Source organism: Mauremys reevesii, linkage group 2, assembly GCF_016161935.1.
Source record: "Mauremys reevesii isolate NIE-2019 linkage group 2, ASM1616193v1, whole genome shotgun sequence".
NCBI classification, from domain to species: domain Eukaryota; kingdom Metazoa; phylum Chordata; order Testudines; family Geoemydidae; genus Mauremys; species Mauremys reevesii.
Window position 1 is genome coordinate 159,029,485 of NC_052624.1, and position 27,603 is coordinate 159,057,087.

Consider the following 27,603-nt stretch of genomic DNA (forward strand, 5'->3'; position numbering starts at 1 on the left):
CCAGTCACCCGGTTTTGTGAGATCCCTTTGTAACTCTTTGCAGTCTCCTTTGGACTTAATTATCTAGAGTAATTCTGTATTGTTTGCAAAGTCTGCCACCTTACTATTTACCTCCTTTTCCAGATCATTTATGAATATGTTGACGAGCACAGGTCCGAGCACAGATCCTTGGGGGACTCCATTGTTCACTTCTCTCCACTGTGAAAACTGGCCATTTATTCCTAACCTTTGTTTCCTGTCTTTTAACCAGTTACCAATCTATGAGAGGACCTTCCCTCTTATCCCAAGACTGCTTACTTTGCTTAAGAGCCTTTGGTGAGGGACCTTGTCAAGGGCTTTCTGAAAATCTAAGTACACTATGTCCATTGGATCACCCTTGTCCACATGTTTGTAGACTCCCTTGAAAAATTCTAATAGATTGGTGAGGTATGATTTCCTTTTACGAAAGACATGTTGACTCTTCTCCAGTGTATTGTGTTCATCTATGTCTGATAATTCTATTCTTCACTGTAGTTTCAACCACATTGCCTGGTACTAACATTAGGCTTTCTGGCCTGTAATTGCCAGGATCGCCAGTGGAGCCTTTTTAAAAAATTGGCGTCATGTTAGCTATCCACCAGTCATCTGGTGTTGAGGGTGATGTAAGTGATAGTTACATACCAGTTAGTATTCCTGCAATTTCATATTTGAGTTCCTTCAGAACTCTTGGGTGAATGCCCTCTGGTCTTGGTGACTTATTACTGTTTCGTTTATCAGTAGGTTCCATAACCTGCTATACTGACCCCTCAATCTGGGCCAGCTCCTCAGATTTGTCACCTAAAAAAGAATGGCTCGTGGCTGGGAATCTCCCTCACATCCTCTGCAGTAAAGACCAATGCAGAGAATTCATTTAGCATCTCTGCAATGGCCTTGTCTTCCTTAAGTGCTCATTTAGCACCTCGATCAGCCAGTGGCCTCACTGGTTGTTTGACAGGATTCCTGCTTCTGATGTACTTAAAAGAAATTTTGCAGTTAGTTTTTGTGTCTTTTGCTAGTTGCTCTTCAAATTCTTCTTTGGCCTGCTAATTATATTTTTAGACTTGACTTGCCAGAGTTTATGCTCCTTTCTATTTTTCTCAGCAGGATTTGACTTCCAATGTTTAAAATATGTCTTTTTGTCTCTAACATTTAGTTTGAGCCTCTATTAAGGTGTTTTTAGAAAGTTTCCATGGAGCTTGCAGGCATTTCACTCTTGTGACTGTTCTTTTTAATTTCCATTTAATTGGTCTCCTCATTTTTGTGTGGTTCACCTTTTTAAAGTTAGTGCTGCTGTGGTGGGTTTCTTTGGTATTTCCCCCCCTACAAGGATGTTAAATTTAATTATATTATGGTTCCTATTATCAGACTGTTTCAGCTATATTCACCTATTGGACCAGATCCTGTATGCCATTTAGGACTAAACCAGGGAATTGCCTCTCTCCTTGTGGGTTCCAGGACTAGCAGCTCCAAGAAGCAGTCATTAATGGAGTCTAGAAATTTTATCTCTGCATCCCATCCTCAGGTGACACATTCACAGTCAGTATGGGGATGTTGAAATCCCCCATTATTGTTGAGTTTTCTGTTTTTGTAACCTCTCTGATCTCCCTGAGCATTTCACAATCACAGTTACCATCCTGGTCACGTGGTCGATAGTATATTCCTACGGCTATATTCTTATTATTCAAGCATGGAATTTCTATCTATAGAGATTCTATGGTACTGTTGGATTCATTTAAGATTGTTGCTATATTTGACTCTATGCTTTCTTTCCCATATAGTGCCCACTTCCCCACCAGCGTGACCTATTCTGCCATTCCAGTATATTTTGTGCCCTGGTATTACCATGTCCCGTGGATTATCATCATTCCACCAAGTGTCTGTGATCCCGTTATATCAATATCCTCATTTAACACCAGGCACTCAGGTTCCCCCATCTTAGTATTTAGACTTCTAGCATTTGTATACAAGCACTTATAAAATTTGTCAATATTTTGTTGTCTGCCCCCATTGAAGGAGACTCTTTTTCATCTGACTGGTTCTCTTCAGTTCCTAGCTGTACTTTATCAACATCTAGCCTCTCTTCTTTATTAGGATCCCCTTTAAAAATATCCTCCCCTAAGGGATGTCTGTGTCCGAACCTTGTGCTCCTCCGTACCTGTTGGCTTTCCTCCAGCCCTTAGTTCAAAAACCCCTCTATGACCTTGTTAATTTTACAAGCCAGGAATCTGGTTCTGCTTTGGTTTAGGTGGAGCTCATCCTACCTGTATAGGCGCCTCCTTTCCCAAAAGGTTCCCCAGTTCCTAATAAACCTAACTCCCTCTTCTGAGCACCATTGTCCCATTCACACATAGAGACCGTGCAGGTCTGCCTGTCTGTCTGGCCCTGTGTGTGGAACTGGAAATGGAGAATGCTACCATCAAGGTCCTGGACTTGAATCTCTTTTGTTGTCATAGCTGCACTGAAGTGAATCAAGCTACCCCACCCCAGTCAAAGTAGCTGTACCAGTTTATCCCAGCTGGGTCTCTCTCCTGCTGGGTGAGCAGTTCTGCAGGAGGCATTCAGCCCTTTCCTTGCCCTCCCCCAGCTCTCTCCAAATGCAGTTTAGAGCCTGGTTCCTGCTTTGTGTCATTAGCAGGATAATGTATTGTATTTTAAACCCCCAAATGCCTGTCTGCATCCTTAGCATGCCCAGCAGGTCAGGAAGTCGGGGTTGAGTGGGATAAAGCCTGTGGTATTTGCTTCTGCTGCTTCTATTGTCACTTGTTTATGTTCCTGGTGGAATGTTGGGTTAAAGTCCCAGGGACACAGCTGTCCCAAGGGACCGCTGGATGAACTTGGAAGGGGCGCGGGATGGAGAGTTTATATTATCTCTGGCTGTTTACATTCAGGCTATGGAAGTCTTTGGTCTGTATCCAAGGAACTGTCCTGAAGCAGTACGAGCACACTGTGATTTCTCCTTGGTTGAAAGGGATTCATCGAGGGTTCACCCGTCCTGCTAAACTCCAGTTTTATATGGTTTTCATTGACTCATAAAAAGTGTGGGTGGGTAGAGCCCCTGAAAGGGTTCTGTCCAGGCGAGTCTAGCAGGGAGGCCTTAAAGCTTCTGACTGCTCTCACCTGGAACATCACCTGGATGTTCCTTATTGCATGGGAGGGATGGAGACCCTTGTGCTTAACCCACTAGCTGCTGGGGAAGCCCTGCCCCCCCGAGCAGGGTATTCCAGGACTGCCCACTATGAGGGTCTTGCGCCTTCCTTTGCAGCTGCTGGTACTGGCCACTCTCACAGGCAGGACGTGGGACTGTACGCTTGCTGCAATGCCTACAAAAAACGTGACAAGTTAGGCAGTCGTTGCGCTGAGACCACTGCCTGTTATGCTGACCAGGATCGTCTCACTGTTTCCTGTGCTCCCCCGTCTGTATGTGTCTGTCTGTTTTCTCTTCTCTTCTCCTCAGACTGGAAGCTCTGTGGGGCAGAGACTCTTTGTTCCGTGTTTGCTAGTGCAATGGTATCCTGGTCCATGACGGGGATCCTCAATGGAAGAGCAATGCAATAATAATAGTAGTAGATGGCCCCTGGTCTGGCCCATCAGTTTCTGTGACATATCTGGAATCACAAGGAATGCTGATGGCTAGATAATTGTGCCTCCACCCTTACCGGCAGCCAGTGCTCTCCTGAGTGCTGTGAGAGACGGGATTCCTGGGCCGGCCAGCCAGCCTGCTCCTGGGAGGGTTCCAGCCCAGCTCCCCAATCCCAGAGATGTGGATGGGCTGTAGGAGAGTCCAGAGTTCGGGCTGTGTTTCAGAACGTGGTTTTAGGAGGTGGGATGGGGAGATGATCTAAGAGCAGTGCAGCTGAGCTCCCAGAGCCTGCACTGACGAACCTACCCAGCCTGCAGCCAGGTAAGCAGGAGCTGTTCCTTCAGCACCCCCTGTTCACCTGGATATAGCGGGCGTTGGTGCCCTCTGCTTAGCCAAGGAGAGGTCTCTAATCAGTGGTTTTGAAGTATACGTTTTTAGGGATGGTTGTAAATAATGCGACTCTCAGACACAGAAAAGCAGCAGTTCCCTGTGCAGGGACAATGAATGAGGGGCCTGCCGCATGGATTCACTGCGAGGCACAAGGCTCCCAGATCTGGGTACCATCCCACTTGCCATTTGCATTTGTTCTCCCTTGGCTGCTGCCCTGCCCGCGGCGGTCCCTGGCTGGCGGTGGTGGGAATGATGGCTTCTCTCTCCAGTGCAGTGCAGGGACTCTGCACTCAGAGGCTGGGAATCCAAGCAGTTGGTGGCAGGAGAGGAAATGAGTTTTGAGTGAAGAGGAGCAAACAGGAGGGAGCGTCGCTGCCACTGTAATAGGACCCTCTTTGCCTCCCTGATAACGTGCGGATGGTGGGTTTGGCGTGTGGCAGGTCTCCCCTCGCTCCTCCGTGCCTGGGGGTTCGGAGAGCACCGGAAAGCCATGCACACGGCACGTTGTTTCCCAAACCCAGCCAGAGCCCCCCAGTGAAAGACGAACATTTTTCAGAAGGGAAAAATGCAGCTTATCAAAACCGAGGCTTCCAAGAACAGGGCGCTGCATGCAGGGGGCAGTCTGTACCTCTGCTTGTCCCTGCCCGTTGCGATGGGGACCAGGCTCTCGCTGGCAGAAGCCAAGGCCAGAGGGGTCCTGCCTAGTCCTGCACATGTCTGTGGAAGATGGTTTCTTGTGTCACTCAGACTCTCTTTGGGTTGAAGGCCGGTTGTGTCTGAAGGGTTAGAGGTTGTGCCCTCTGGTCTCCATCTGCTCCCCTGCACCAGCAGCCCTGGTCTGCTTCTCCTTGGGCACCTGCCTCCCTGTCACCTCCAGGCCCAGCCTGCTCCCCCTTGGGACTCTGCATCCCTTCCTTCTGAGCTCCAGCCTCTCCCCCACCCCCAGTCCCCAATCTGCTCCCCCCAGGCCTCTGCATCCCTTCCTTCTGTGCTCCAGCCTCTCCACCCCACCCCCAGTCCCCAATCTGCTCCCCCCAGGCATCTGCATCCCTTCCTTCCAAACTCCAGCCTCTCCACCCCACCCGCCAGTCCCCAATCTGCTCCCCCCAGGCCTCTGCATCTCTTCCTTCTGAGCTCCAGCCTTCCCGTCCCACCCAATCTGCTCCCCCCAGGCCTCTGCATCCCTTCCTTCCGAGCTGCAGTCCCCCCACTCCAGCCTGCTCCCCCTTGAAGTCCATGGTGAAAGTCCCATTGTAAATCCTCGATTACTGTGCAACCCACAAGGAAGAAAAAATCCCAGTTGTTGGCTCAGCTGGAGATAGGTTTCCTCTTCTGCTCTCTGCTGAACCAAGCACCCCCACATGGCGCAAGAGGGCGCTTTGTCTGATCTGGAGACAAAGGTGACCCCTTGTGGGTCATTAATGCTCCCACTGCACTTGATTTAAAGAGGAGAGCTGTTGACTCTGATGTCCTGACCTCGTTTCCAGCTCCCTGCAGACGCGGCTGGACTTGGTACCGTGTCTGAGATCAGTGTATTCACTTCCTGTCCTAAACTACTGTGTAGTATTGCTGTGTGCTGTTAAAATGCCTTGTGTTCCACCCTAGAGACTTGAGTAGTGGGTGACATGAGCCTTATGTACCAGTGTGCAATGAAAGACACCTGTGGAAGTAGTAACGATTGCTGACCCATAGCTAACTTTCCACCCCAGATCCAATAATATTATTAAGGAAATTTTAGAAGCAAAGAACCCTTCCCAGCTGGAAACCCTTCAAGCCAAGATCCCACTCAGAGATGAGCAGTTCCAATGTTTTCAAGGGCTGGAATTGCGGATGTTTCCAAGGGAACCCTGCCTGACCCAGGCCTGTAACCGTGCAAAAGGTGACAGTACTACAGCTATTCTTTAGCTGCTGCTAGAGGACAACTCTGATAGGCTTTCTCCCCAGGTCCCCAACATGTCAGAGGGAAGAGGTGGAAATCTGCAGTAAAGCTCTTGAACTGCACAGGCTGCTCAGAGCTCAGCAGTGCTACTGGTTCCACTTGGCTGTTTGCACCCGGTAACGCCAGGCTGTAAAAGGGTCAGAACTTTGCTCTGTGCTCATCCAGGCCATGTAAAAGTGAGCCGAAAGCTCAGGGAGGCTAAGGAAAGGTAGGGGCTTGGAGAGACAGCACATGCTCAGTGCTGATTAACCTGCGACTCGTGAACTGGAGTGTTTGCTGACTGCACAGCCAGGCAGCGAAGAACAACGTTTGCGATGCGTTTCTTTCCCCTTCCTGAAGTGCAGTTGTTCTGTTTGGATTGGACACTCAGCACTACCCTTAATGCCAGATGGGGTTGTCAGTAGATGAGTGCTAAATGGATGCAGGACAAAACCAGCGGGGAGCAGCAGCTGTTAAAAGAAGGGGGGGAGGGGAGACAGCTTTGAAGAGAGACCCGAAGGGAAACATGAGCGGAACGTACACTCCAGTCTGCGTCAGTCTCTTCCACCACCGGGACGTGGGTCTGGGGAGCAGGGGGAAGGGGATGCTTTCCAGCATGCCCAGCAAACTGTTGGGAGCTCAGGGGAGTCTAAGAGCCTTTTATGAGCTAAAGGGAGAATTCCCCTTTTGTAGATCTATGTAAATTTCCATAGGGAACGTGCAGGGTTTCAAGGGCCGAAGGCTCTGCCGTGATGGATCACATCACGGGACCATCTAGCCCAGTCTCCTTCCCCTACCAGTAGCCGTTGCCTGATGCTTCAGAGGAAGGTGAAAACCCACGTCCTGTGCTTAGCTAGTTCTTACAATGCCGTGCAAGATGGGGCGGGGTGTAGTTTCTTCTGACCCACCCCCTCCATCCCCCCACCTCCTCTTCGGCCCTGGGTTGATGGTCTTTCAGGCAATGAAGGGTTGATGAGCATTATGGGATCAAAGAGAGTTTGTTTCCTGTTCATTGGTGAGACTGGGTACCCCTGACACCTGCTTTGTTATGCGTGAAATGCAGGAGGAGAAAATATGAATGGGACCAACTGTGTGAGAGCAGGGGACCCCCGGGCGAAGTGACAAGGAACCATAAGCGGAGATGGTCAAGCCCAAAGCAGCAGTTTGGAGCCCTGATATGTAGCAGGATATTTCCCTTTAGCAGAATCCCATTGATAATTTCCTTTGTTCTTCCTCCATCTCCAGTAGCCTTTCCAGTGGAAAAACCCTGTGGAATCAGCAGATTGACCCTGTCCAGATAGGTATGGGACACGGCTTTATCTGCATTAACGCTGCTTTCCTTCTGGCATCTGTGGTGAGCTTTTGAGCCAGTTCTTATTCAATGCCGCTTGGACCCATTCTCTTCCAAAGCTCTCGTGGTGAGAAACCTTCCAAGTCCTGGGTTGGTTTTCACCTGCCAAATGCAGGACTCTTAGCATCTTCATTGGTTGGTAGGGCCACAGTCAGTGTAGTACGTGAATAATCCTGCTGACTTCAGTAGGACTAGCTGTGTAGTTAAAATTGAGCATTTGCTTCAAGGCTTTGTGATGGCACCTAGCTGACCGGGAGCATTGGGTATGCTGGGCTTTTCCTACTCAACCCACGTGTTCATGTTCATGGAAGGTACCAGGTTCACAGCCCTAAAGGTCCTCTTCTTGTCCACAAAGCAGAGGCAGCAGGGCAAGCCACCGCCCCCACACACACACACTACTCCCTGCAGGAAGCTAGAGTGTGTGAGAGAGTTCTTCATCTCCATGGCCACCGAATCCTTGGCATCTTGGCTGAGGTCATCTTCTGCGTGGTCACTTAGTGCCAGCTGTGATGGTCTTGTCCAATGGAAGCTGGACTTGGGCCACTGACTTGCTTTATTTAGGATGCCAAGCAACCATGGGGGTAATTTCCAGATGAGAGTCAACTCAAGCCTAGGCAACAAGGTTAGATCCCCAGAAGATGGGGAAGAGACAAACAGGCTGACTGCACAGCCTTTCATCCAGCAGCGTGATAGAAATGGCATGTTCAATCCTTATTTCCGGGGAATAGTGTATCATTTGATTTTTTTAGTTTGCCTCCAGTGCAACGATCTCCTTTGCAATTTGCTGCAATCTACATAGAGTTGGCATGCTTAGCAGTGGTCAGTCAAGAGTTAATAAAAATCCCAGACCTCATGAAGCTGTTCCTCCTGACTCCAGCTTCCTCTGTAAAGAACTTGGGAAACCAAACATGGGTAGTGTTGTTTTTGTTGGCAGGGCAGAGTGTGTGCAGAGATGAGGTCATCCTGCGATGCGTCATGAAATATTTTCATAATCTGAATTTTGGCCTATAATTCTTGGTCCTCTTCAGACCTGAGGAAATAAGGTCCCTAGAAAGGAAGGGGGTCTGCAGCCTGCATGGAAAAAGCACTGTTTTTACATCTGTGTGGCTAGCGATTGAATTGCTGCCAACGATCCCAAGGGAACATAGTTTGGTGGCCTTAGAACTACTGCCAGTGGCTAGCAATATACATGACAAAACCACCAAGCAAAGCATGGCTTGCTGGGTGCCTGTTGTTTGGCGATACCTGGGAATTAGCTGTTATAGAAACTGCTGTGGTTAGGGGTCTGGAAAACTTGGGGGGAGAGTAATACTATGCATTGATTGTCCAGTGCCTTTCATGCCGGGCTGCAGGGCTAGTTACAAATTTATTAACCCACCCTATGGAATAAAGGATATAGTATCAGGATTACTCAGCTCACTACTGACAGGCAGCCACCTCTGAGATGGAACACTGTATCAGCATAGAAGAGGAAGTAAAGAACACAGTATCCGACTGAAACGGCAAAGGGAACAAAAATCACCATCAAAATTTGCTCTCCTGGAATCCGAAGCAAGGTAGCCGCGTTCCAGGTGGGAGGTTTTTATGGCCCAACCATAAAGTAAGCCTTGATGCTGTTTAGAGCAACTAGGCAGTTGTCCTCAGGTATGTACAGTGCCCACCCGAGGCTCTGTCCTAGGGGGGAGAAGGGTGTGTGTGTGTGCGTGCGCACACGAGAGAAAGAGAGAGATTGGTCATGTCACTTGTTCCCAGCATGTTATTTTCTTCTCTACCCTGATCAAAGCACTTACTGTGAGAGAGAGATTTTTTCCATCTCTCCAGGTGGGTCCCAAGCTGGCTTTTGCCAGCTAAAGGGTGGTTCTCACCCTGGCAGTCACGACTACCCTCCCTTGCTGCCCAGCTGGGAGACTCGTTTTCTCTTGTAAGACAGGACCATGGTCTGGGAAAAACTGAGAACCCCTGAATTAGGGAAATGATCCTCCTTCATTGCTAGATTCACATTGCCAGGCGCACTGGCCCTCACATGCTGACTGACTTGCATGAGCAGGGACCATCTCACCACTGCCAGGAGCTCTGGCTCTGTCGCATGCGGGTGTATTCTGCTCCAGATGGATGTTTCCACTTACACTAGAGCAGTTTCCTGTCGTGTGCTCTAGGCCACAGAGTCAGACGCAAGGAAGAGGGCACTTAGCACCATCTAAACAGTGTCCTGACACACCTCCTGCTTCACAACTGCCCCTGTCTGGCCCCATAATACTGTGTGGTTGATCTCTAGGCCCTTTGCATCTGCTGCTTCTCGGGCCTGGCTTAGCAGTAGCTCTGTGTGCAGCCAACAGCATTTGCTCTCTGCTAGATGGGCCCTGCGGCAGGAGCAGTTTGGGGCTGCAGTCCTAACTCCTTGTCTGTGACCAGGTCTCCCAACCAGGGCGATAGGAGGTCCTGGCTGCTTTCACAAGGTGGTTCCTTTGAGTATCTTGTTGCATTAGGTCGCGGCTTAAATCCAAAATGTGCTACTCCCAAAAACCAAAACAAACTCAACTTTTCTGCTTCTGGGTTTGTTTCCCAGCAATACCCCCCAGAGATCCCCTTCCCCTTCTCTCTCTGCCTCAGCTTCCCTATCTGTAAAACGGGGAAAAGAGGCCAAACATTTCAAGAAGGCTCTGAAGCTGGCCTGGCACTTTGAGATCCTGGAGGGAAGATGCTAGAGAAGGGCAGGTGGTGAGGTTTGTTCTCTTGCCCATTTGGATAAACTTAGGAGCGAAATGGATCCTGTTCTGAAGTTTGAAAAGGTTTGATTAACTTTATCTTAAAGCAAACAAAAAAAAGTCACGTTCCTCTCCTGCTGCCTCCTCTACTTGAATGCAGCCACCTCTAGGGTGACACGTGGCAGCCTGCGTAAGAGCCCACCACAACGCCATACGGTAATTGGACAGGCAGTGAAGAGAAAGAGGACAGGAATGTTGGAGCTGCCTGTTAGTGCTCCGTAAACCCGTGGGGTGGACAGACCGTAAGCTAGTGTAATGTCCCAGTGGGAATATAGCAGGGGGCACTTCCCCATATCGCAGCCGGTTGGCAAGAAGGGCAGGGGCACAGCCCAGGAGATTGCTGTACATGCAGAGGGGGTGGCCTCCGTCTGAGATCCCAGCAGAAAAAACAAGCAGCACCTCCACTTCCCCATTAACTTTGCCCTCCCCAGCTCACAGCAACTTGGAAAAATGCTGCTTCCAGACCCAAGAGGTTGAAGGGAATTATCAGCCTGGGGAGGAAACAAAAGCCCCTCAGAGATGTCTGCTTCCTGCTCGTTTTGCCTGGAAGGGTTGTAGTCAGGGTCCCCCACCCCCACCTCCGCCCCTTCACATTTTAAGGGTTTATTTTATTTTTTTTATTTTGTTTTTGAAGTAGGAAAAAAACCCTCCTGATAAAATCTGGATTTTATTCCTTCTTCCGAGTGCTTCAGCTCCTGAAACGCTTCCCCAGCAGCCCTGGCCGGATGTGCTGAGACGGCGCTCCACAATAAATTCAGCTTGCCGAGCTTTGGTAAAGGAGCCATTTCCTTGTGGCGTTTGGGATCGCCCTTTCACCTGACCGCAGCCTTCCCTTCCCTTCCTTACTTCTCTCTTTGTCTCTGTCTACACAGACGAAGCTGTGCACAGGTTAGCCTACCAGAGCTAGCTGGAATTCAGCTACTGCAGGTAACAGGACTAGTGAGTGAAGACAGTGCAGCGTGGGCTTCAGAGGCGGCTAGCGGGCAGAGTACATACTCAGGGTCCGTGCCGGGTTTGTATTGCCAGCTCTGTGCTGTCTTTAAGGCCATCTGCATGTGTGTTTGATTTCCCCTCTCAGTAAATGCTGGTTATTAATGAGGGAGACAGCTTTGTAGTTACTTGGGTGGCATTGGAAGGAAAAATCGACACGGACATTTACTGATTATAATTTAATCTTTCCATGCCCGTGTCTGAGGGGGTGTGTGGGGAGGTGGGGAGGGATGTTGCCCTCTTCGCTGCAGTGTGTGGATCCCTCAGTCTTTGACTTTGGCGCAAGCCTGCTGTTGCTCTGCAGCTGTGATTAGATACATGCTACAATCAAGCTAATAAACCGAATGAGTTTCCTCCAAGCTTGGTGAAGAACAAAGGCCTTTTGAGACCCTGTTGACAATGGCTGTGTGCTGTTATCACATGCCTCTGGTGCCTGGGATAAGGCAGCTCCAGAAACAACTTTGCCCATAGGCAGGAGCTTTCCATTGTAGCCTTTGCCAATTTCCTGCCTTTCCCCCTCTCCAGAGTTAGTGCCTAAGAAATAGACTTATCCAGCAGGCAGGAAAATATTGCAGAGGTGCTGTGGTTTCAACTGCGGGGAGCCAAGAAAAGGGTTTTATTTAATTGCAGTGCGATAAGGAACAAGACAAAAGGAGCCAATGTTGAGGGCCCTGTGCCTCGTTCAGCCTATGCTGGGTAATCAGGGAATACGTTGTGCTTTGGGGCTCATACCCCTCTGCCACACCTGCTCTCTCCCGCTGGTTCCCCCATAGGAGCCTCAGACTCCAGGACACTCAGCAAGGGAGGGGACAGGGATATTCCCAGTGGCTTCCATCTTTCAGGTGTAGTGCAGTGAGTGTCTGGTTCTGGGAGGGGTCTGGTACCTGCAGCTCCCACTTGTTTCAAGAGGATCTCTCCGAGTTAGGCCCTGTCCTGGGAGAGGCAAGGCAATCACGGGGAGCCACCACGTCAGCAGTGTGGGGGATCAGGGCTGGCCTTGCTCCAGATGGAGTCAGTAGGGGTTTAGAAGGAGCAGGCCTCTTGACTGCAAGTTCTGCTGGGCAGGGAACCTGTGCTGGTCACAGTCTGTTCAGCACCACATGCTCTTTACGGTGACAAATACAAGAACTGGGATGTTATGGTTAAGTTACACAATAAACACAAGCTCCTGCCTATGTCAGAGTCACACCTTTGGAGCACAGGGTCAGGATTTGACTTGAGCTGACCTAGTTTCAATGTACCTAGCAACACCCCATTACTAAGAGGCTCCTCACAGTTCCTCAGGGCATTTCTCTTGGTTTATTAGTTTTATGAACTTGGGTCTCTCTCTATTTTACTTTTTTTAAATGATTGCCAAGGCCAGGGGTTGTTCCGGCTCCAGCAGTGGAGGGAGGTTGGGGGACAATAAGCACATTCCATCGGCAGAGGATAAGCTCAGCTGCGGGGAATGGCAGAACCAGGACGTGCTTTGGCACCGTGCATACCAGCAAGGGCAGGATCGTATCCAGGGTGACTTGGCCCCACGGATCTCGCTAGACTCAGATTTCTTGGCTCCAGGGGCATGGTAACTAGTGGCCCGGGTGAGAGAGATTTCACCTTCTGGCTGTGGTACAAAGAAGCCAGAGTCCTAGTAACCATAGATTCACTGAGTTTCAGCCTAACCTCCTGTATGTCACAGGCCATTAAATTCCACCCAGACGGTTACCCCTGTATTGAGTCCAGTAAGTTGTGTTTGGCTGAAGCAGATCTCCAGAAAGGCAGCCAGTCTTGGTTTGAAGAGATCAAGAGATAGAGAATCCACCACTTCCAATGGTTATTCAACCCCACTGTTAAAAAATGTGTGCCTAATTTCTCATTTAAATTTGTCTGGCTTCAGCATCCAGCCATTGAGTCTTGTTACTCCTCTTTCTGCTAGATCAAAGAGCTCTTTGTAGTCAGGATTTTCTCCTCATGAAGGTGCTTGGACACTGTAGTCAAGTCACCTCTCAATCTCCCTTTTAAGCAGCAAGACAGATTGAGCTTTTGAAGTCTCTCGCTGTCGGGTATTTTCTCCAGCCCTCGAATCGTTTTTGTGGCTCTTGGCTGTACTTTTTCCAATTGTTCAGCATCTTTGTTAAAATGTGAGCACCAGACCTGGACACAGTGTCGGTCCCACCAACGCCATGTACAGAGGTAAAATCACCTCCCTGCTCACTGCGCCCTTGGTTTTGTACATCCAAGGATCGCATTGGCCCTGTTAGCTGCGGCATCGGGCTGGTTGCTCATGCTCAGCTGCTTATCCGTGGTGACCCCTGGAGCCTTGGTAGGAGGGTGTTGAGTGGAGGGATGACACAATGTCCAGCATGCTAATGAAGAGCATCAATCAATCGAAATAGAAATGGCCAGCAGAACAGAGACGGTGACTTGGGAGAAATGCAGGGACACAGAGAGATGGTGCACTGCTGCATGGCTCCGGGTGGGCTGGCTCCTGGCAATGTTTAGCTCAGTTCTGATCATGCTTTACGGAACTTTTCTTTTAACTTTCTCTTCCTTTCCGCTGCTAAGGAACTGCTGGTTGTGAAAGACAATTGCGGCTGGAGACTGACGCTGGTGATTCATCGCTGTCAGTGCCCCCGGACGAGGAGATTACTACTTACTTACCTGTTCTGCAGAGCACCTAGAGGCCCCAACTGGAATTGGGGCCAGGGGAGTGAAGCACTGTCCACGCTGTCCTTGCCCCAAAGAGCCTATCATCTGCAGAGAAAAGACAGGCAAAGAGCGGGAGGGGAGTCAGAGGCACCGAGAAGGGAAGTGACTTGGCCAAGGTCACCCAGCAGATCAGTGGCGGAGCTGGGAACACAGCCCAGGTCTCCTGAGTCCCCATTCAGTGCCCTGCCCACTGGATCTTACTGCCTGCGGGATGGAAAGGGTCTGTCTGCTGACCACAAAGATGGGCTGGGTGTTCGGTCAGAGTGAGGGCTTCTGAGGGGCAGGAGATGCTTCGAGGCACTGCCTGCACTGCAAGGGATTCCTAGAGGGCGGGAGGAGCGCAGAGTTCCCACTTCATCAGGTGCATGGAGTGGAAAATACAGTAATACAGCACAGAGAGCAGTGTCCAGCATGTGGAGAAAACATTTCTCAGTGCATGCTGGGAGGAGGTGACAATGTCTCTGAAGCAGCAGCATTGGGGCGCCCCTGCCCAGACCAGGGGATTTTCCCAGCCTGTCCGTGGCACTAGGTGGGATGCACCAGATGCGTCACTAGCACAGCTCCAGAGCTGTCCTGGCTGAAGAACTTCCCGACCTCTCCGGGGGGCGGCTTGATGTTACCGAGGGAGTCATGCGGAGTTTCTTTCGGCAGGCTGGGTGTCCCCTTTCCCTCCCCTCGCTGGGAAGAGCGTGTTTGTGCTGACCTCGGGTCAGTGGGACTCGCAGTCCAGTTTACTCAAGTGAACTCTCCAGGCATGAGGTCGCTTGTAATGGGAATAAAGCGTCGTTTTCTACCTGGCTGTGTCTCCACTTGGGGGCCCGCCAGGCAAAGTCTGGAGGCAGAGGGACGTTTGTAAGCTGCGGTGGGCAGGAGTTGAATGAAAGATGCAGTCAAATGGAAATTGGTTCAAGCTAAACTACGTGGGCAGGTTTGAGTTCCAGGGGCCAACAAAATGCATGTCCTTCCACCTGGACGGAGGCCTGTGTCCACATGGGCCACGGGGGTACGCAGCAGTGCATGGCTTGGCCTATGGCTCGGCTCTTTTCCTCTGCAACAGGGTAGTTGCTTCAAACTGGAGTCTCCTCTAGGAATTTCTCCCCTCTCCAGCCTGGTGGTAGTAACAAGAGACTCATGAGTCTCTGTCTTGCCCTCCATCCCAAAACAAGCTAAAGAAGCTGCCTCACTGGCATGCAGCTGCTTCTTGGGTGGAACACAGCCACTCATATAACAACACACAAGCCGTGCATTAGCACAGGATTGGTGTGCGGGGGGAATCCCGTATCCAGCTGAAACTGCAGAGGAGGTTTCATTGGTAGGATGGAATTACCCGAATTGGTGGCGTGGCCAGTGCTCTGGATTCAGTGTGGTGGGTGGCAAAGCTGTGTGGAATGTTTCCGATGCTCCCTTTGGGCCTCGAGACTTGGGGTGGTTAGAGAGCTGCCGGGGAGAGGAGAGGGAGCAGCAAGCAGAGCCTGAGCCCCGTGGACTATAAGGTGTTAAATAGATTGCAGGCGAGTGGCTGCCCCTGTCCCTGGGTACAGAGACTGCAGAGCTTCAGGATTCTCATGGGACATAAATTGTGCAATTATAGGAAACGTGATCTGTCAGCTAAGGTTACGCAGAGAGGGCTCAGGGCAGGAAATGAGACCTCTGGTGAATCTGGAACAGCCCTCTCTCTCTGCAACTGTGGCAAACAGATTTGGTACAAATGGGTGGCCAAAAGCTTCATGTTACCGAAGGGCCCAGGGCCATCTCACTCCGAGGGCAGTGGGGGGTGTCTGTGAGGCGCAGCATGGCTCTGAGTACTGGGCTCCTGAGCTAGCCTGGTAGTGTTCTCCAAGGGGCATATAGAAGGCCCCAGTTTAAGAGCACAGGGATTCAGCTGTTCCCTTCTGTTGACATTCTCTGGCTCAGAAAGACATTCCCTTCTCCGCGACCCTGTGTGCATGGGGAACACGCCAGAGAAGGCTCCTTGGTGGGAAGGAGGCAGCAAAGGGCTGTGACATTGGGCACATCGCTTATGGCCTGTTTTTCAACTCTAAAACAACGAGGAGTCCTTGTGGCACCTTAGAGACTAACTAATTTATTTGGGCATAAGCTTTCGTGGGCTAGAACCCACTTCATCAGATGCATGGAGTGGAAAATACAGAGGCAGGTATAAATAGACAGCACATGAAAAAATGGGAGTTGCCATATCAAGTTGTGGGGGTCAGTGCTAACGAGACAATTCAATTAAGGTGGAAGTGGCCTGTTCTCAACAGTTGACAAGAAGGGGTGAATACCAAAGGAGGAAAAATCAGTTTTGTAGTGCTGATGAGGCCAGTGGAATCAAGGTGGCCCATTTCAAACAGTTGACAAGAAGGTATGAGTATCAGCAGGGGGAAATTAGCTTTTGTAGTGACCCATCCAAAGTCTTTATTCAGGCCTAATCTGATGGTGTCCAGTTTGCAAATTATTTCCAATTCTGCAGTTTCACACTGGAGTCTGTTTTTGAAGTTTTTTGTGGAAGAATTGCCACTTTTAGTTCTGTTATTGAGTGTCCAGGGAGATTGAAGTGTTCTCCTACTAGTTTTTGAATGTTATGATTCCTGATGTTAGAATGTGTCCATTTATTCTTTTGCGTAGAGACTGTCCAGTTTGGCCAATGTACATGGCGGAGAGGCATTGCTGGCACATGATGGCATATATCACATTGGTAGATATGCAGGTGAATGAGCCCCTGATGGTGTGGCTGATGTGGTTAGAGCCTATGATGGTGCCCCTTTTCAACTCTGTTCGGTATCTTGGGTGCTGAGTTCTTTTGAAAATCTGAATGTGAGAATCACAACGGGAGCGGTGGGGTGCTGGGCAGTTTTGAAACTCTGGCCTGGACTTGGAGCTGAGCCCTTAATTGCCCCATGCCTCAGTCTCCCACTTTATAGGCGGGAAGTAGTGATATACCTGCCCAGTTTTGAGTAAAGCTCTTTCCAGCTAAGTGTTGTTACTGAGTATCCCCTAGCGCAAGCACACGACAGTTTTTAAAAGGATAATTTAAAAGGATGATTGAAATTATCCTTGTATGCAGCGTGCTCATGCATACACATGTCCATATGAACCAGTATTAAAGAGTGCCAGTGACAAAAGATCTCTAGCCAGTTACTGGTCATATCAAGCTAGGCAGGCACATTTTCAGCAGCAGCTGGCCTGCTGTGGGATTCAGCCCATAGACTCTTAGCTGAGACATTGCTGGGAGTTGTCCAGGAGGGACCTTGCACAAAAATGCAGGTGGGTACTCCCAGAGTGGCTTTACCTATGCTGTCGTCTTTAGCACTGTGCAGATGGAGCAGGCCGAGCTGCAGCCAAGCACATTGGGTGGGCTGGGGTGTGCGTCTCTCCCGTTGAGTTGTCTAAGCAGAGAGCGGGGAGGAGAAGCAGTAGTTTCTGCGCTGGGAGGAGCCCAGGGCTAGAGAGCAAAGAGAAATCTAAAAGCCAAGGGTTCTTAACAGGCTGCAGAACCATAACCAACCCCAGGCAGCTCCAAGGACTCTTTGAAGCAGGGTTTAATGGGAAAGCAACCTCTGGGGCTTAGGGAACTGACCCAAGCATCATCTCCCCTATCCAATGTCTGCCTCTGCCAGGCTGGATTCCTGGGGGATGGCCTGTGGGTAATAAATCAGTCCCCATGTGTAAAAGCAAAGGGGGCTGAATTGTCAATGTGGCTCTGCAGATACAGGCAGAGACTTCGATTGCTGCCACCTGCATGGAATGGAATATGCTGACTCTCCAGGGTGGCTGCACTGCTGATTCAATCTGACGTTGTTAGAGCAGGACCCACCCTGAGCCCACCAAACCCTTGGTGTGCTTGGATCTGGATCCAGCCTTGCTCCTCCAGCTTATCTCCCCCCTCATGGGAACGTTCCTGAAGTGGCCATGCTAGCCCTGCTCCAGGATTGTGGAGAGTGCCTCCCGCGTCCGGGAGGAAGGGTGCCATTCTCTATGGAATCTTATACAGTCTTACATAATTTCCATGACAGCACCCTGGCCTGCCCGTTAGGTTTTGCAGTTCTTTCAAATCCGCAAGCACCAGGCTCATTAATTCCCAGTGAGCTGGGCTCTGCAGCACTGTTAAGTGTGCATGGGGTCGCGGGTTGCTGCTCCTGGCTCTTGGGGTTTCTCACTCACTCAAGGGGCAGCCTCGGTATTTGCATTGTGCTGCCAGGACTGTGTGGGTTTCACTGAGTAAGACAAGCAGCGTGGAATGGAGCCCCATGTGCTCCCAGCAGGGCCGGATTAACTTTTTATGGGCCCGGTGCCAAACATATTTGTGGGCCCCCATTGGGGAAATGGGGCATGTGATGGGGGGCAGTCTGCAGAGCGAAGGGCCGGTTGGGGGCAATGAGGCACAGTGGGAGTGGTCCCACTCAGCCCAGCACAAGGGCACTGTTTACAAAGCCAAAACTGCTAGATGCACACTGACCTACCCAGGGGCGGCTCTACCTTTTTGGCCGCCCCAAGCAGTCATGCGCGGGCGGAGCCGTGGGAGCAGCGGACCTCCCGCGGGCATGACTGCAGAGGGTCCGCTGGTCGAGCGGCTCGGCTGGACCTCCCGCGGCTGCGGACGGTTCGCAGGTCCGGCGGCTCCGCTTGAGCTGCCGCAGTCATGCCTGCGGGAGGTCCAGCCGAGCCGCGGGACAAGCGCCCCCTCCGCAGTCATGCCTGCGGCAGGTCCGGTCGTCCCAGGCCTCCGGTGGACCTCCCGCAGGCATGACTGCAGCAGGTCCGCCGGCCCAGCCTGCCGCCCCCCCGGGAAAGGGCCGCCCCAAGCGCGTGCTTGCCGCGCTGGGGTCTGGAGCCGGCCCTGGGCCTACCCAGCCCTGCGCTGCCAACGTGCCCCTTCCACACTGCCCCACTGCCCAGTGCCCTGCCCTTATGCCAGCGCCCCCTCACCCAGAGACTTCCCCCACAGATCCCTATGCCCAGCATCTCCTGCCTAGAGACCCCTCCCTCTGACCTCCCATCACAACTGCACAGCACCCTGCACACCATACCCCTGCCCAGCTCCCCCACTCACAGATCCCCACTGTCCAGCACGCCCTTCACAGTTAGTCCCACCATCACAGCTGTACAGTGCCCCATATTCCTGAGGGAATTCTGTATCAAATTCTGTGCATAATATTTTAAAATTCTGATTTTTTTAATAATAAATAAATAAATGGAAGCTCCACCATGGCAGTGGGAGCACAGGCCACTGGCTGCATGGTGGTGGGAGAATACCCTGCAGCCTCACCCACCCTCCTGGGACAGGGACTTGGCAGTGAAGCTGAACCTGACCCTGACACAGAACAAGGGCCAGGCCTGCCACAGAAACACCCTGGGGCCCTGCCCCTTTTGCACCAGGCACACCAGATGTGGGCAGGGAGGCTCAGCCTGGCAGCAGGATCCAAATGCAGAAGGACTTAAAGTGGGGTATCCAGACGGGGGTAAGAGGGTTCTGGGGGGGTAAGAGAGTTCTGTGAGGGGCAGTCTGGGTGCAGGCAGCTCAGTGGGGGATCTGGATGCACAGGGAGGTGCCAGGTGCAGGGGCAATGGGAGTCTGCAGGGGGACCAAGTGACAGTGGTTGGAGCTCAGGCGGGCAGGGGGGGAGTCTGGGTGCAGGGGAGGTGGGGTTGTTGTACTTAAAGTACTGCACAGGATCTTTTCAGGGGGAATAAGGCAAACACCACATTCATTGGTAATACATGCATCAATCAACACTGTATCATATGCATATCATCTATATTACACTCATGCACTCACATACACACACGCACACACACACACTCTGTCTTGTTGTTACCAACTAGTTGCTCTCCTTAACTTCACTGGCTAAGTGAGTTAGTCTCTAAGGTGCCACAAGTACTCCTGTTCTTTTTTTAGATAGGGGAGGGGTGGAGTCAGGCTTCTGCCAATCCAGATCAATGCTCCAAAGTTGACAAGACCAGACCCGGGGTCCTCTGCAAGATACCTCACATTTATAGCAGCTTCCCTCTCATGCAAATCTATACCAGATTCAAAATCTGTGTCTCTGTCAGTTGGTCCTTTGTGCTGCTTCCTTCTGGGTGTTGTCCCAATGCTGTTCAACGAGGGTGTTTCCAAAAGAACGATTTCAACAGCTTCCACCCCTCCATCAACCTCAGCCTGGACCAATCTACACGGGAGGTCCACTTCCTAGACACCACGGTGCTAATAAGTGATGGTCACATTAACACCACCCTATACCGAAAACCTACCAACCGCTATGCCTACCTTCATGCCTCCAGCTTCCATCCCGGACACACCACAAGATCCATTGTCTACAGCCAAGCACTGAGGTACAACCGTATCTGCTCTAACCCCGCAGACAGAGACCAACACCTAGAAAATCTCCACCAAGCATTCTCAAAACTACAGTACCCGCACGAGGAAATAAGGAAACAGATCAACAGAGCCAGACGTGTACCCAGAAGCCTCCTACTGCAAGACAAACCCAAGAAAGAAACCAACAGGACTCCACTGGCCATCACATACAGTCCACAGCTAAAGCCCCTCCAACGCATCATCAGGGATCTACAACCCATCCTGGACAATGATCCCACACTTTCACAGGCCTTGGGTGGCAGGCCAGTCCTCGCCCACAGACAACCTGCCAACCTGAAGCATATTCTCACCAGTAACTGCACACCGCACCATAGTAACTCTAGCTCAGGAACCAATCCATGCAACAAACCTCGATGCCAACTCTGCCCACATATCTACACCAGCAACACCATCACAGGACCTAACCAGATCAGCCACACCATCACCGGTTCATTCACCTGCACATCCACCAATGTAATATATGCCATCATATGCCAGCAATGCCCTTCTGCTATGTACATCGCCAAACTGGACAGTCTCTAAGGAAAAGGATAAATGGACACAAATCAGATATTAGGAATGGCAATATACAAAAACCTGTAGGAGAACACTTCAACCTCCCTGGCCACACGATAGCAGATCTTAAGGTGGCCATCCTCCAGCAAAAAAACTTCAGGACCAGACTTCAAAGAGAAACTGCTGAGCTCCAGTTCATCTGCAAATTTGACACCATCAGCTCAGGATTAAACAAAGACTGTGAATGGCTTGCCAACTACAGAACCAGTTTCTCCTCCCTTGGTTTTCACACCTCAACTGCTAGAACAGGGCCTCATCCTCCCTGATTGATCTAACCTCGTTACCTCTAGCTTGCTTGCTTATATTTACCTGCCCCTGGAAATTTCCACTCTTGCATCCGACCAAGTGGGCATTCACCCACGAAAGCTCATGCTGCAAAACGTCTGTTAGTCTATAAGGTGCCACAGGATTCTTTGCTGCTTTTACAGAACCAGACTAACACGGCTACCTCTCTGATACTTGACTCCAAAAGAAGGTTCTTGCTTCTAAACCCCCCCCCCCCCAGGCTGTCAATATGTTTGCTCTTCTTTAGTGAACCCACTTGACAAGTTTTATTGTCCTTGGGTCTGGCTTCGATCCCCTCTCCAACTAGCTGTCTCCGAGGTGCTTGCCTTCTACGCCTTGCTCATTCACACCTCATTCATTCAACATGGCAATTGATTAAGCAAGGGGGAGAGATCTTATTCTACTCCTAGCAAAAAGACATTTTTCTTCTACTTTAACGATCCTTAGGGGCTATAACATTATACCAAGGCTTAACACACAAAGTTTTCTGTAAGTTTTTCTACATAGGGATCTGATACAAAGTTCCTATATCAAAGGACTTGATACAAGGTTGTATGAAAATAGCTTAATACAGGGTTATATGAAGAGGCATAATACAAAGTCATATGAAAGTTATGTGAAGATGCTTAATTCAGAGATTTATCTACAGAGTTCATTTGGGTGGGGGTGTAAGTGTTTGGGGCTCAGTGGGGAGGGTGTCTGGGGGGGGCTCATCAGGGTGGTACAGATGCAGGGGAGGTGGGGCTTGTCAGGGTGAGGGTTTGATGGGCCTGCTTAACAGGGGAGCCCCAGCTGCTGCCAAGGGGATCCGCATGCTGGGCCCCCGTTTCCCCTATCCCAGGGATCTGCAACCTTCAGCATGTGGCCCACCAAGATAAGCCCCCTGGCCAGCCGGGCCGGTTTGTTTACTTGTCCGCAGGTTTGGCCGATTGCGGCTCCCACTGGTCGTGGTTTGCCGCTCCAGGCCAATGAGGGCTGCAAGAAGCCGCGGCCAGCACATCCCTCGCCCTGCAGCCCCCCAATTGGCCTGGAGCAGCGAACCACGGCCAGTGGGAGCCACAATCGGCCGAACCTGTAGACGCGGCAGGTAAACAGTATGAGGAGGTCCCATTGAGGATCTCCCTCATGGCTTTCAGCCGGTTCATCCTGTATAGTTTCTGTATATGGGATGCAGCCGCCGGATCGTAGCGGCGGCCGACGTGCCCTCTCCTGCCTTCTTTGGCGGTGTTGTTACGGCTTGGCCCGGGGAATCTGCGCGTGGCCTGCGAGGCCTCCTGGGGTTCCCTCCTTCTGGCAGTAATTTCCACAGAGAGTTCTGCAGTCAGTCTGTCCGTCAGGCTGTTGAAGGTCTCAAAGTCCTCGGCCTTTACCAGTTCTTCCACCCAGGCGGATTGCCACGGTGTGGCGACCCTCGCTCGTGGCTGTCGTTCCTCCTGCTGCGGTGTCTCCGCGGGTTCAGGTGCTGCGGAGACAGTTTCTGGCCTCGTTGTTCCTCGACCTAGGGAGAGGTGTTCAGGTGGGTCCTGAAGCGGGGTTGGACTAGATGACCTCCTGAGGTCCCTTCCAACCCTGATATTCTATTATTCTATTCTAGTCTATTCTATTCTATGATTCTATTTTAAACAAACCAGCCTGCCTGCCAGGGGGCTTACCCTGGCAGGCTGCGGGCCAAAGGTTGCAGATCCCTGCCCTATCCCCTTCTCTTCCCCATCCCATGCCCCTTCCCCACCACTCCATCTCCTCCCCATCCCACCCCCTTCCTTCCCCACTGCCTCTGTCCCCCTGCCCTGCCTGCCCCACCATGGGCACTCACTGTTGTACAAGATGAAGGTTGGCTCCCAGCACACAGAAGGGAGCTCAGCCAGCACTAGGATCCAGAAGGTGGTGGCGTCCAGCTGCAAAGTGCCCGGAGCTGAGCAGCACCTTCTTTTTTCAGCCTGGCTGTGCAGCTCTGCAGTCAGAGTAGGTCTGCTTGTTCCACCCTCCCCTCCCCAAGGGCCTCACCCTGCCGCTTCTCTGCCTCCTCTCCCCAGGTGATCATGCTGGGCCCTCCCTCCTGCTGGCAAACAGCTGATCGAAACAGCTGATCGGGGCGGGAGGGCATGGGGAAGGCATGGGGAACGGAGCAAGCTGTGAGAGGAGGCAATGGAGGGGGAGTTTGGCAGCCCTACTGCAGCAGGAGCCTCAGTGCCAGGAGCACCAAGCTTCTGCCCCCCGCAGGAGAGAGCCGGGACCCCCCTTGGGACGTGGCGAACCGTCAGCTCGTCCTGGGATGCACACTTGTATGGAAGGACGCCCTTGCCTGTTTTACACGTGGGGACACCGAACACGCACGCATGGCCTGCTCGGCCAATTAGGGGCTGCTTGGCAGACCCTTTGCTGCCTCCTCTGCAGAGCTCCAAGTGTGCAGGCGCTCATGAGCGCAGAGAGGCCCTGGCATCTTTCCCTCCTTCAAACCGTCAGGGAGCTGTAACAGTTTCCAACCTCACTCCCTGTTCCCTTCTGAGAGATAATTAGAGAGAGATTGAAAGCTGCTAATGAGGTTCCTGCCCAGCACTTCACAGCCCTGGCAACTCCTGGCTCTGATTGGCTGGGGAATCTAAACCCGGAGCAGAGACAACAATAGGGTCCCTTTCTGCTGCTGGGTCCATGCAGGATCTCAAAGTGCTTTGCAAACACCGAGTGAGTTAACCCTCGCACCTCCTGGCCCTTCTCCCCATGTGGCCTGTTCCCAAGAAGTTTATGTGCCCTTCCAGGCCAGTTATCCTGCCTGGCTAGCGCGGTGCAGCCATTGTGAAGGGCCTGCAGGCTCCTGCTCCCTTGGAAAGCAGTGCTGTGAAGTGGAGCCATGAGGGTCCTGACACCCCTACTGGATAATGGGGCCGGCTGTAGAAAGAGGCACTAGAGGGGTCCAGGTCAAGGTTATTTCAACCCTATTGTCTCTCTCAGACCTGTCCATCCGGCATGGCCCGGGATCCGCCTGGGCCGGGATTCCTTCTGCCCCCTCCCGGGAGGAATGTCCTTGCCAACTCCTCCCCTCCAACCAGGCCACTTGCTGATCAAGATCCGTACTTGGCTGCTGGGAGCAGCAAGGGGTCTCCGGCAGGCGCTGCCGTACTGCCCTCATTCCGGATAGTCACGCGTGATTCGAGCTAGGGCGGAGGGGGTGCCAGTCCAGTTCCTCGTGGACAGGCATCCGCTTCACAAGCGGTGCCACCACACAGGGCACTGATGTCCCAGCCCCATTTTTCAGCAGCCTGGGAAGTCTCTGGAAGTGCTTTTCCCATCATAGAGCAGGTGAATGGATGAAGCTGTTGCTGGCATCAGTGCATCATCCCACTACCCTTGGGCAAGTGGAGGAGGAGGCCTCTTCAGGCAGCCCGGCCTTGGTCTGTGGCATTAGCCACAGGTGTTTGCCAGCTGGTGCCATGGCTCCCTGTCCAAGGGACCTTCCAGCACGGTTTGCACCCAGTCTGGGTTCCCCTGAGCTGGGTCGACACCACATGGGGGGAGTGATCTGCCAGGAGCACTGTGCTGGGCTGCGCTGCCCCCCACCAGGACACGGAGCCTCCTGCTGGCCACTGGCTTCCTTTCTATCTACTTTTTCTCTCTCTTTCTCCAGGGACCTCAAGAACAACTTGATCAGCACAATCCAGCCTGGCGCGTTCCTTGGCCTCTCGGAGCTGAAGCGCCTGTAAGTGGCCCCAGGCTCCTGGTTCACTCTTCTGGGAGAGTCGAGCCTGCAGCTGGCTCGTGGGCGGGGGCCGGTGCACAGAGCAGACCCCATCCACACAGGGTCCCCTCTCTGCGCCGCAACCTGGGCTTTGAAACAGCCCGACTCCGGGAGCTACCGGTCCTGCCACTTCGCCCCACACACCGGGCAGGTGCTGAGCTCCTCCAGCAGTGCTGGGCGCACTCACAGCAGCAGCTGCCCCGCGCTCAGCAGTGCCTGAATCCTGTCAGTCGGCTCATTTATACAGCACTTCTCCCTGCAGCACCGGAGGCTCCCCCCAGCCAGGCGCAGCTGGCACTGGCTTCCAGCGCTCACACAGCTCTTATGTCCCTTCTGCTTGTTTCCAGAGACATCTCCAACAACCGCATCGGCTGCCTCAGCGCCAGCGTCTTCCAGGGACTCACCAACCTCCTTCGGCTGTAAGTACCCGGGAGGGGCCCGCGGGAAGGGCTCCCTGGAGGGCACCTGCCCACAGGCACAGTGCTGGCCAGGGGCTTTTGGCTGTTGTGGAGCAGGACCCCCACACTTGCTCTGCCGGTTTCGCCCTCGTTCCCCTTCCTACCCGACAGCGGGACCCTCCTCTCTGCTAGCAAGGGATGGAGCAAAGCCTAGCCTTCCCTGCTGCTCCATCTCGCTACCACCAGCCCTTAGCCTGAGACAGCTTGGCCCCTGCCAGCCAGAGCCTAGCAATAGACACGCTCCAACTCCCGAGTCCCCTGAGTGTCCCCAGGCCATGTCCAGGCCCTGTTCCACTGGGCACTCACCGAATTACCAGCCCTGCTGTTCCCAGCATACCCGTTACACCCGAGACTACAGCTCGGCTTCACGCGCCACACTTAGATTTGTTTACAGAGGGAGTCTGTACAAGTTTATTTAACGAGGAGCAGAGATGCCAATGAGAGCAAGTGGGATGTTGAAAACAAAGGGTTACACATATACACTAAAAGCATCACATGCCTGCGAGAGCTTAAACTTAACTGATAGGATGTTGTTATGCCAGTAGAGGAAACGCTCACTCAACATCCTTCCAGTGTGTAACAGCCAGACTTGGCTGGGAGCTTCTGTTCGTGAAGCAAGTCCACCATTTATTTCCTAGGTGATGCTACCAGGGTGTCCCTGTGCAACCCCCGAGAGATCAAAACTACCCTTTGATTTTTGTTCCGGAATCGGACGCCCTCCCGAGGTTCCTTCCTGTAGATGTGCAATCTCCCGTTGGTTTCTGAATTGGGATTAGCTGGTGGTTCAGGAGGCAGAGGGGGATCCATTGGGAAGTATACAGTGCTCGGTTTGCATCTGATCCAACTGATAGATAAGCACCTCCTGCTTGTCAGGAAGGACCGTCTGTCACCTCCCGGTGCCCTGCTTTAACGCCCAGCCTTACAAACAACATTTCCAGGGTAGGTCCGTACCTGCTAATGTCCCCTTATCCTTTTGCCATGGCTATGTGTTACTGGCTCTCTGTAGAGACCTCACGTGCCCCCTTTAGTGAATTATTGTGCACATAACTGACCCAAAGATCCCTGAAAAACTCTGTGCACCCTCTATGCCCTCAGCCAGGTGGCATCAAGAGGGTCACAGGGACACTAGCCCACCCAGGGTGCTGTCGTCTCTGATCTTCAGCCTCTCTTGGATTTAGACACATGGGCGGGAGTCTGGACTGTGGGGAAGAAAGGAGGAGAGAGACCCCTGCCCCTCAGCCAGCCACCCCTTGGCTGCTCCCAGCCTCCCCCTGCAGCCTGCCCAGCCGCCTGCCTGCCCAGCGGCCCCATTAGCTCTCCAGGTCCCAAGCACAGAGTGGCTTAGCTCCTGGGGGCAGACGCTTCAGAGCAGCTCCTGCTGGAGAATGCGTGTGACGATGGCTGAATGGACTGTCTGCCAGGCGAAGGTAGCGCTCAGCGCGGAGCTCATTAAAGGCCCTTGCTGCTCAGCCTGTCATGTGGGCTCCTCTGTCCCCACCTGTCTGGGGAGCTCATTAAGTGCTGCTTGGCGATTGTGTGCATTCTTGATCAAAGTGAGCTTTAAAACCCCAAGACACAGCGGCAAGCGGGACCGGGCCTCTTGTTTTCGCTTTTCTCCATAAAACCAGGCCAGGGAGGGGGGCTAAGCCCGAGAACAAAAGCTGAGCGGGACTGAAATGGCTGGAGAGATTCTGGGGGGAATTGGATTAAAGCAAAAAGCAAACTTTTGCCCTGAGTTTTCAGTGTGCATCTCTGTATAATCCGTGATGCTAGCGTGTTGAGAGAGTTTGTAAAGTGAGAGGGAGTAACTGAGCCCCAGGACTCCTGGGTTCTCGTCCCAGCGCCTGGGGACTGGGCATCAAGACTCCTGGCCTTACATTTTTCAAAGTGACTAGTGATTTTGGGGGCCCACATGAGACCTAAAGGGCCCCGGTGTTCAGAGGGCAGATACTCAGCACTTCCTGCATGTCGGGCCCCTTTAAAATGTGTCTCATCTGACCCCCAGAACACTTCTGACGAGGTAGGCCCTTGGGTTCTATTTCTGGGCCTGCCTCAGGCGGTGTCCCCACTCTGTGCCATGGGGATAATGGTGGTCGCCCCCTCACAGAGGGAGTAGTGAGGTGAGGCTGAATGACGGTTTGAGGGGGTTGGGTTCCATACAAGGTGAGCTGGGGCGAATTCTTTGGCCTGAGATAGACGGGAGATGATCTGTGAAATGCTTCTGGCTCTATGGAACTCAGGGTGTTTATTGTGTCCAGTAGCCTTGCAATGGGCCAGGTGCCGTATGAACACAGCTCCGTCCCTTCACCGAAAGCTCTCTTTAAGGTCCCAGTTCAGCAGTCTTAGCAATTGAGGCGAAAGCCGTCACGTGCTCCCTGGAGCCAGGAGCTTTCCCGCCCTGGAGTAGGGTGGGAGGTAGGCAGACGTGTCGGGAGAGCAGGTTTTGCAGTCTCTGGAAATGCCCATTCTCTGCCCTGGCTCTGCGCCGGGAGATGT

General features: G+C 52.2%; 1 protein-coding gene across 1 annotated transcript in view; it reads left to right on the forward strand.

Moving 5' to 3' along the window:
- The window catches only part of ADGRA2 (adhesion G protein-coupled receptor A2), a 111,946-nt gene that overhangs the window by 65,710 nt on the left and 18,633 nt on the right, over positions 1 to 27,603 (forward strand). Inside the window, exons 3-4 of the mRNA XM_039523684.1 lie at positions 24,539 to 24,610; positions 24,997 to 25,068. Coding sequence (XP_039379618.1) covers positions 24,539 to 24,610; positions 24,997 to 25,068 — 144 coding nt within the window. The remainder of the gene's footprint in view (positions 1 to 24,538; positions 24,611 to 24,996; positions 25,069 to 27,603) is intronic.